General features: G+C 36.6%; 1 protein-coding gene across 2 annotated transcripts; it reads left to right on the top strand.

Annotated features, from left to right (window-relative positions):
* Positions 1-854: 854 nt before the first annotated feature.
* LOC113654067 (neoverrucotoxin subunit beta-like) lies at positions 855-10,494 on the top strand. Of its 2 annotated transcripts, XM_047803046.1 has the most exons (12): positions 855-931; positions 2,467-2,559; positions 2,881-4,637; positions 4,934-5,053; positions 5,751-5,836; positions 5,977-6,127; positions 6,207-6,314; positions 7,959-8,060; positions 8,184-8,272; positions 8,871-9,072; positions 9,161-9,274; positions 9,673-10,494. In XM_047803046.1, exons 2-12 carry the CDS (start codon positions 2,469-2,471, stop codon positions 9,721-9,723), a joined length of 2,871 nt encoding a protein of 956 aa, XP_047659002.1. In that variant the 5' UTR covers positions 855-931; positions 2,467-2,468; the 3' UTR covers positions 9,724-10,494. The 2 variants fall into 2 exon arrangements, 1 of the variants encoding a protein (XP_047659002.1); XR_007138434.1 differs by lacking the exons at positions 9,161-9,274; positions 9,673-10,494 and having other exon boundaries at positions 8,200-8,272; positions 8,871-9,007.
* The last annotated feature ends 464 nt before the right edge of the window (positions 10,495-10,958 follow it).

The raw sequence follows: 10,958 nt of genomic DNA, 5'->3' as shown, positions 1-10,958 counted from the left end.
TTTTTCCTTATGTTTACCTTCTGTGCTAGGTTTATGTTCTGTAAAGCTGCTTTGAGACAAAGCCCATCGTAAAAAGCGCTATACAAATAAACTTGAATTGAATTGAATTGAATTAATTGCAAAGCAAAGAGTCAGATGCAATGGTGTAAAGCACGCAGACACTGGACTCTAGAGAAGTGGAGACATGTTCTCTGGAGTGACAAATCACACTTCTCTGTCTGGCAATCCGATGGACGAGTCTGGGTTTGGCAGGTGCCACGAGAACAGTACTTGCCTGTCTGCACTGTGCCATGTGTAAAGTTTGGTGGAGGAGGGATGACGTGGGTATTGTTTTTCATTGTAGTTGGACTTGGCCAATTAGTTCCAGTGAAAGGAACTCTTAACACTTCAGCCTACTGTACAAAGACATTTTGGACAATTTCATGCTTCCAATTATGTGGGAACAGTTAGAGGAAGTCCCCTTCCTGTTCCAACATGACTGTGCACCAGTACACAAAGCAAGCAATATAGTGTACTGTATGTGTTTCCGGTGGTAGGCTAGGTGTCTTTTGCTTCCTTTTCTTCTGCAGCCAACAGCAAGTAAACAGAATTTGATTATACTTCACCTTTCTTTTATTTCATTATTACCTGTATGTTGCAGCTCGACCTAGACCGGACCATAACCACTATGAAAACAGTGGTGGATTCACATGTTAAATAAAATTTTCTGCATCTCAGTCACACATATACATATTCACACACTTTATTTCATTTAAGAGAAAAAGAGAGCACAGGTTGTGTAAAAGAATGAGTGGGAGGGGAGACAGAAAGAGTGATGTCCAGATATACAGCAAAATTCTTTCAGTTTCTCATTCTCTCTTTCTGGGTGTGTATCTTGTCTTGGTTTAATTTTCACTGCCAGGTTAAAGATTAATCTTTATCGTATCTAATGGTAAGAAACATTTAAAATTACATGATTAAAATGTATAGGCATGAGAGTGAATATTTTATTAAATTTAAACGATATTATATAATTATTAAATGAATTTATGTGAATGTTCTGGTATGTCTGGTAAGGTGAGGAGCATGTTGTAATATGGCAACACATTTACATTTACAGCATGTTGGCATACAGCTTAAACAGCCTAAAATCCTCCTCTTACAATTTAATTTGATTTAACTTTTTTCTTTGTGATAAGTCAAGTCAAGATGCTTTTATTGTAATTTTTGACATATATATCTGATGCAGTACATAGTGAAATGGAACAATCTCCCTCACCTTTGTCCCATTAACAAAAACTGGTCTAGTCTGGTCTGGCCTGTTTCACATGCTACAGTAAATAAAATCTGAAAAAGGTATGAATGTGAGAATTTACATGGATAACTGCATGGAATAGCGTAGTTATTTATTATTAGGGCACATTCTAGCACAGCATTACTACAAGATTTGGACCTGACTACTTAATTGTGCAGGCTATATCCAGAATTTAGAGACTAAGAAGGATAATTGAAGGATACATGAGAAGAAACTGTTAAACAGTCTGCTTGTGAAGGCCCAGATAGCAGGAGTGTTTGTACTGCTGCTGGAGGTGCTTCGAAACAACTCATTAAGATCCTGATATTTTGTGGGTATATGACATTGTTGAGGGGTTCGTGAGCTCTTCTAAGCCCAGGCATGTGAATGGTTGAGGCAACAGTTAGACTACTGAGTGAGATGCCAGTCTGTATAGGACAGATGGTGGTTATGGTGCTCCATCCATGGAAGGCCCAGGATGATGGTATGCTAGGCTGAGGTCTTGACCAGTACCCTGATGTACTTGTGGTTGAGAGAGCAGACCTGTCAGGATCTTGAGACAGTAAAGTCAATTATCCCTGGAGTCAATCAGCATTGTTGATAGAAAGAGGATGCCTGAGTGCTGTATTATGACATGTTAGGTTCTCCAGTCTCCTCCCCACACATCCCACCTACAACACCTCTCGAAAACATGCCAGTAGAAGATCCTGATCCACTAATATCCTGGCCAGGATAAATTGTCAGCAATGCGGGGGTAAAACAGACCCAAATGCAGGATAGCGTAAAATAAACAGATTTAATAACATAAAAAACATGAAAAAAGGACACAGACTAGAACGCACGACACCATAAGACGACAACTGAAGAAAGGACTCCATGCTGCCATAGGCAACAAGGCACGTTTAAATACTATAAACAATTAACACACGGGGAACAAGTGTGCAGAGACGGGGAGGAGTAAACAAGGTCGGGGAAGACACGTGACACAAAACAAAAACAAAAGCACAAGGCCAAAGTCTAAGTACTAAAGAGGTTACTAAAAATACAGTAAGTGAAAACAATATTTAGATGCATCATACTTTTTGATCATTTTCCCCTTCATTATTACATTAACTTACAGTCTTCATCATCATTGACAGTTTTATGCATTTTCAAATCTTTTTATTTTCTCTTTCTCGTTTCTTTTGCAACAGTCATGGAATCCAAATGCCTGGAAATAGCTGCCCTGGGAAGACCTCTGTATCCTGGCATGCTGTATGATTGCCGGAGTGACTCCTTTATTCCAGGTGCAGTTTACATCAATGTCATTTAATTAAGTATTTGCAGACTAAAGATTTGTGGACAGTAATAATACTTTAGAAATTTTTGAAAAAATGAAACCTAATAAGTTGAATTTTATTACCATATACTCACTGCCTTATGGAGGTTGAAGCAGGCAAATGATTATTTGATTAATTAATAAATAATAAATGTATTGAATTATAAAATTGGAAAAAGTATAGACCTAGACAAACCTACTTCAGGATTGCATTTCAAAATCAGAAACATTTGATTAATAAAAAATATTTGTAAAGTTGCTCTCATTTCTCATCACTTTCCTCTTTCAGGCGTTACATTATGGGATAAGAAAGCACTGCGTGATGACATTGATGTTCATCAGAAGCTTAAAACCAAAATGAATTCTGCAGCCTCTGATAGTCTCAGTGATAAGGCAAACCTCCTAGACATAAGCATTTCCCTTAAAGCCAGTTTCCTAAGTGGATTGGTGGAGGTTGGAGGATCGGCCAAGTATCTGCAAGATACCAAATCTTCAGCACGTCAGTCCAGAGTTACTATGCAGTACAGCCAGACAACAACATTTGAACAGCTCACTATGAAGGAGCTCGGTAATATCACCTACCCACAAGTATTTGACCAGAAAACAGCCACTCACGTAGTTACAGCTGTACTGTATGGAGCTCAGGTTTTCATGGTGTTTGATTATACAAGTGCAGAAAATGAGAACAAAAAGGAAATTGACGGAAACCTTCATGCAGTGGTCAAGAAGATCCCTACCATTTCCATTGAGGGGCAAACACCCCTTAACATGACTGAAGATGAAAAAAAAATGGCTGAGAATATTAGCATCACATTTTATGGTGACATTGAACTTCAAGAAAACCCCACCTCATACAATGAAGCTCTGGATGTGTACAAGAAGGTGCCTGCTATGCTGAAGCAACAAGGTAAAGGTGTACCTCTGACAGTGTGGCTGTATCCTCTCTATCTTTTGGATGATAAGGCGGCAAAGTTGGTGAGAGAACTCAATTTGAGCCTGTTGTGTGAAACAGAAAGTTTGCTGGAGGAATTTGGTGAAAAGGAGAGAATATGCAATGATTTGATCAACAGACAAATAACAGATGATTTCCCTGATCTAAAAGACAAGTTGCTGAAGTTTCAGGCATTACACAGAAATTATATAAGTTTGTTAAAGAATGCACTGTGCAGAGTTCTGCCAGCTATTCGTGGTGGGACACAAGAGGACAAGGCACTGGGGGACATCCTGAGCATCCATTACACATCACCCTTCAATGTAAGCAACATGAACAAATGGTTAGATGACATTAAAACTGAATTAAATATTCTGAGCTCCTATACAGCTGGGTTAAAGGATATCACAGTTGTGAAATCATCAGGGTCATTAAATTCCATCTGCTATCATCCTGATGTTGATGTGGTGGTATGTTTGTCATTTACATCTCTAAAGCATGATGACTCCTACCTAGCAGCTCTACAGGACTTTAACAAATCTGAAGAATTTAAAAGGTTGGGGAAAACAAGTGAGAGAGTTTCCATTCTCCAAGCAGCACAGCCTTGGATCACTTCTCCTGACATTCCTGTAAGGATGAGGCAGAATCTTTCTCTCTTTACCTCTTTTTTAAAGGCCAATAAAAATGAGAAGAGAATCAAATTCATCATTGCCTCCATATCTGATCCCAGCAATCCAGGATCCTCAATCCAACTTTATCAGAATGGATCTCTGACAGATCCTAAGTTCCAGCCTGTATCCAAACCTCCCAAACCTGAAGTGGAGACCAGTGATGGGAAAGTTACCCTGAAGCTTTCAAAATCCCCAACCGGAGAGACTGTACACTTCAGAGTTGAGTACAGGATGACACCTTCAAATGATTCAGCAGCTGATGATGATGAATGGACAGTCATAGACACATCAAATGCACAGAACACCTTCACATTGACTGGACTAAATCCAACAGAACAATACTGGGTCCGATACAGAGCTGTTAGTGATGTGGGAGTGAGTGAAGCCAGCGACTCTGTCCCCTTCACCTTTAAAGGGAAGCTCACTGTCACAGTAGACCAATGGGTCAGTTACAATGATATATAATGATATACTGTATAATTTATGTTCAGGTATATATGGGTTTAGTTTAATTTATAAAAGCTAAGTGCAAAATTAGATTTTTGGAAATTTTATAAAATCTAGCCTTCGATACAGTAAATTTATAGAGACTATTTTTCTAAATAAGAATAAAGTTCTGAAATTGCAATACATTTTTAATTCATAGTATTTCAATGTAGTTAGTCAATAGTTAATTAGTGAGCAACATGTAAACATATATTTTCATTTATTTATGTTACATATAATGTCTTTTCCCACAGAACTTCTCTATACCCAAACTCATTAATCAACTCAGGACTGAAATAATGACCACTATCGGCACGTCACGATGGTCTCCATCTACTATCAAGTCAGAGGTTACAAATATTGTCAACGATCCTGTGAGTAACAACATGTCAATATGAATAGTCACATCACATTAAAAACAAATTAACTTTTTGTTCATTAAAATAAAATAACGTACAATGATTCTGTAATGATACGTCATAAGGCCGAGGATCCATGTGCAAACTTTATTATGACTCTCGTAGTACAACAGGTTTGGGTAAATATCGGCAAACACAACAACGTAGTAGAGGCAGAAATCGTAGTCAGTAATACAGCCAGAAGGTCAGGGCAGGCAGCAGACAATCAATCGTAAGACAGGAAAAACAGGAACAAAGTAACAACCCGGGAAAACACAGGAAATAAATGTGCAGAATGACAGCCGTGGCACAGCGAGACTTCGCACAGTAGTCAAGTTCAAGGTTGCTAATATAGGAAGTGGGTGATTGGAAGCAGGTTCCGGTGTAATCAGTCCTGGTATGAGGGTGCTTGGAAGTGTAGTCCGGAAGCTACAAATACTCAGGGGAAGGTTCCCTCTGGTGGCGATCGGAGGACGATGCAGGTGCTTCAATCATGACAGATTCTAAAGTTCAACCTGCTGGACTGTAACATTTAGTTGCTTGATACTTGATACTAGCTTGATACTTATATTCTGTACAAAGAGGTCAAATTTAATTAACTTGAGTTTGTTTGTTTTCAATAAAAACATTTTATCACCAATCTATGTAAACAATACATTTACACTCACCACAGATCGTTCCTTTTATCCGGGGAATCTCTGGAGGACTGAGAGAAGGAATGGCTTTGTACCTCCAAGGGGTTTTTTCGAAAACTAGTTTGTATGTATTCATATAATTAATTAAATTCCATACAAAATAATTCATGTTTTCCAGTAATGGAAGTTTAATCTAGTAAGACATGATTATTATATCTTGTTATGTATTTACTCTGATGTGATGTTTTTACCTTTTACACACAGGTTGAATTTGGATTTTGTAACTGGGCACAATGGTGACTGCATCCATTTTGATTTCATATATTGGCAATTTGATTTATTAATTGGATGCCGTAGACTGACCAATGGATCAGTCTTTGACATCTTTTTTGTAAAAAACACAGAAGGCTATGAGGTATGAGAATTAAAAGTATAAAAAAATGCACATAATATAATTGTTTTTTGAAAGAATTTACAGTGTTTGTTTTCTCCAGATATATATAAATGGGCAGAAGTCTTCGATGCCTCACAAACCAGTGAAGAATATAACTACACTTCACATTTCTGGAGATGTCATAATGAACACTGTTGGTATTGTTGCGGTAAGTTTACACAGTCAACTTAGAAACTACAATTCACATACAAACACTACTGCTCATGCACAAGGTACAGTAATTTAAAGCAGTAGCTGCAGAGCTCTCAAATATCACACATTTCGGACTTCTGTCATGCTCTCTGGCCACACATTGTATTTCTCACGCAGAAAAATGTACTAGTTATCATATATTTAATATGCTGAAGCGCCCAAAATGTATCTGTCCGCACCACTGTCTCTATGGAACCGGGCAGGAATCAAGGGCGTCTCCCCTGGAGTTCTTAGTCGAGCTTGACACTTATCAGCCAATCAAAAAAGAGGCTACACAATAGCTAATCAGAAAATAGCACTATTGTATCTGGGTAAAATTTAACACAACAACCAATGAAAAAAAAGCATATCCTGGAATTGTTCAGCATCATCCTCGTTCACACACAGAGAAAACCACTGGAGCTGCGAGTATCACTTTGAGCACAGAGTACGTAAGTCACGATCTCCTGTTTTAATGTTACAACAAATTCACAACTTGTTTGACACAAACAATGACATTTTGACTGCTGTTAGAGATGTTTCCCAGATAATCAGCATCAGTTTTTCATGAGTGTCTGTAACTTAGCCAAAGTTTTACAGCCTGTTCACTGACACCTGCTCAGAACAAGTGGTCTAGGCCCCCGGTTCCTTATTTCAACTGTGACCTGATTGAACCAATTTGGGAGGCTATCAATCATCAAAGACTTGGTTTTAGTGCTTCCACATTCTAATTCTGATACCGAGAGGGTATTTTCGATGGTCGGTTTGAACAAAACCTCAACACGAAACAGCTTATCTCTGGACAGGACATTGTCCTCAATCATGACCCTAAAAACGGCTGGGCTTGTGCCGAACTGTTTTAAATGGGAGCAACATTACGAATGATAAAGGAGTTCAAAAAGGCAACAAACACTTACAATAAACAACAGAAGTCATAATAACTCTCTCTCTCTCTCTCTCTCTCTCTCTCTCTCTCTCTCTCTCTCTCTCTCTCTCTCTCTCTCTCTCTCACACACACACACACACACACACACACACACAAATTAATAAATGGAAATTGAATAAATACTTTTTATTTGGTTAAATTGTGTTCAGTGATCCTTACCAAACACAACAACACCCCCATTGTAGTGTTTGGGTGTGGGGTTGGAGATGTCACTCTTACAGTACCTGTCTTTAAAACCTGAGAGCCCTGTAGCTGTGTATATGCTCTGTATATACTGTGATGATGCGCATTAGTAGCTGCATTCTGAATATTAATATAGAACTGTATTGTAAAAGAAACAACTGAGATAAGAGTAAAATAATTACGTAAGAGTTTGGAAATCAACCCAGATGTTTAAAGCTGTTGAAATTTGTCCAGAACTGATCACTAAGTGAGCCTTCCTTTTTAATTTTAGTGTTCTTGCTCCATCCATTTTAAGTTAACTATCTGTGAGTGACTTCAAGACTCATAGTTTTTGCAATCCACTTGCCTTGATCACCTTCAGTTCTCCTTGTATTTTTGTAATCATGGTTTTCCCTTTTTAAGCCAATATCAACATTAAAGCACTCTGCATTGTCATAAATGAGGAACATACAGGTTTCATAAGTATTCTTTGTATACTTCTGCTCTCTTTAGAACTGGAGCAAATCTACTTTTGGTAAGGAACTCAAGACTGGCATCTCACGCACAAAGAGATCTGACATCCAGTGTGATGTGCCACATCCAGTCTGTAACCCTGTGAGTAACATCTTCATTTCATTTCAGAATGAATAAACAAGCTAAAGAGATTGCATTTTTATAATAATATAACCACATGATTAGGTTTATCATTAAAACATGAATGATGCTTAACCACAACAGTACAATCCATATTCAGGATCAATCCCTGGAGGCTTGAGACATGGTGTGGCTTTGTTCTTCCAAGGAGTTGTTCCAGCAGATTTTGAATGGTATGTTAATATACTTTTATTTCATGAAATTTTGAGTGAAAACCAGAGGCGGTTCTAGGATTTCATCTTTTGGGGGTTTTAGACCTCAGTGAGAATTTGAAACAAGAAAAGTTTTATATTAATATTATATGACTACATAATAAGCCAGCCAAAAGTTATGGTATTATTTAAAATGGCAAAAGTGGACACCAAAATTTTATGCATGATGTAATGATGCCAGTCTTGAATCAGTTTATGGATGTGTGCATTCTCTACGAACAGTGTGTACAAAGAATGCAGTCATTAATTAAAAAAATTCACAAGACAAAGACCAAATCAATAAATGTTATTTTTATTTAGTATTGAATGGATTTGCATTAATATCTTGTTGGGCTATCAACTCTGGTAATAAGAATAGTGAAATTTCAATTAAATAATGAACACTACTATGGTGGGCTTATAGAAATGTTTTCATTTGAAAAACATGCTTTTGTGGGAGAAACAGACACAAACGGCTGAAACCACCCTAAAAAAGTTCTAGAACCGCCCCTGGTGAAAAGCAATACTGAATAGATTTGAAATTAATTAGTCGATTAAATATTAAAACTATTTCTTTCAGTTTTGAAATAAACTTGCAGACCGGGCCGAAGAACCCTCATGACATTGCTCTCCAGCTCAAACGAAGCAAGGACTCAACGGATGTGGTCCTTAACAGCTGCAAGAATGGGACATGGGGAAATGAAGAGAAGGCCCCAGGAGGCCCATTTGTTGGAGGAGCAGCTTTTGATATCATCATGGTTATTAAACCAAAACGCTATAAGGTGTGATATGGAGAAAATAAACGAGAGGTTAAAGACTTTAATTATTTTTTTTTTTTAAATAAGCTTACAGTACATGTTATTTGTTCAGGTGATGGTGAATGGCCTGGAATACTGCGAGTTCAAGCATCGTATACCAGTGGACAAAGTGACTACACTTAACATTAGGGGAGACGTCTTCATGAACACCTTCAGCATTACTAAAGTAGGTCATTTTTAACATTTTAACATGATTACCATAAAACACTTGTGTCTTTGACAATGTTATAATTAAATGATTTACAACAATGCTTTATGATAAATATACCAAAAGGAGTTTAAACTATACTAGTATACTGAAGGTAGGCAAACTTGATACATAGAACTAAATAAACAGTGTCAGCCACAGAATAGTGTGTAATCAATAGTAAAGGCTTGGTAACATCAGTGATTAAACAGCAAGTTTATATTTAGCTACATGTCTGTAGGACATACTGCTATAAATGCAACCCTTTTAAAATGACAAATGTCACAATTTACAAAATATATAACTGCAATACTGTATAATACTTTAGAATTTGCCTTATAACAAACAGGAAAATTAATAAGTGATTTTTTTAATAGGTGGACGATATTAATCTGAAAGTCACCATCACCAATCCTGCCAATATCTGAGGATTTGCATCTTCCCCAAAACCACTATTGATGATTTTTTTTTATATTCTGCTCACTTATATCACAGTTACAACAGTTTATGGACATGGTTTGTCCTGTTATTATTATTATTTTTTTCCTATTGAGCATTCTAATGACAATCATATTTTGTTGCTTATTATTGTTAGAACGATATATACATATATTCTTTACTACAATTCTAATGTACCATAATTACAGTAAATGATACACATCTTTTGCATTGTATCTCTATATTAAGACATTTTGATGCATACATTAGAGCAGTCTATGGCTAAAATAACTGTATGGTTTCTGTTATAAATGATAAGCTGTGTACTCTGTTAAAATATCTATTCTTTTTAGATAAACCCATTAATCAGTAAAAGAGGTTTTAGATAAAAAAAAAAAAAACATTGTGAAAAATGAACATATGGCAGTGAATGTAATGCCAAAAAGGTTTCAGCACATTCCTTTATACTAACACCAAATACAAGGTTGAGGACACTGTTTCCTATATAAGTTGTCAGTTCCTCATTAAGTACTGATGCAAATACCCTATTTCAGCTGTAGAGAGCGCTCATTGTTCATTTCTTCAAGCATGATCCATGTGCAGTATTGTACAGCAGCATTGAATTGACTCATTTTACCTCCTACACAATAGTAATATGGTGTTTTTTGTTGTTGTTATGAATTGTAAAGCTATTTACTTCTAGATTAAATCATGTTAACAATATGCTAATTATGCACATTGAATAAATAGCATTAAGGTGACATTGTCTGAACTTTATTTTCTTGGTCAAAATAAATGCATGTTATTAAACTTAATGAATTCTTTTTCAAATGAATTATAATATATTGAGACAAATCTCATAATCCCATGCTTATAAATCAGGCAAATCACACAAGTAATTTATGTCCTACAATTAGTTCATAGTAATTATTTATTTATGTATTAATTAATTAATTAATTTAAGGTATTTAACAGAAGTCTTTATTCAGAGCGGCTTTATTCTTTAAGTCTTTATTCTCTTTTATACAGCTTAGCAGTTGAGGGTTAAAGATCTTGCTCAAGGACCCAGTAGAGACAGTATGGACTATTTGACTATTGTTGGCCATGTGCATCCCTTCTTGACCACAATTTACTTCCAACATGATAATGCACCATGTCTCAGAATAGTTTTATGAACATGACAACGAGTTCACTGTAGCACTTTCAGTCTTGCAGGAATTGCACA

The sequence above is a fragment of the Tachysurus fulvidraco genome, chromosome 18, assembly GCF_022655615.1.
Source record: "Tachysurus fulvidraco isolate hzauxx_2018 chromosome 18, HZAU_PFXX_2.0, whole genome shotgun sequence".
NCBI lineage: Eukaryota > Metazoa > Chordata > Actinopteri > Siluriformes > Bagridae > Tachysurus > Tachysurus fulvidraco.
The sequence above is the reverse complement of the archived record's forward strand: the minus strand, read 5'-3'. Positions and strand labels throughout refer to the sequence as shown.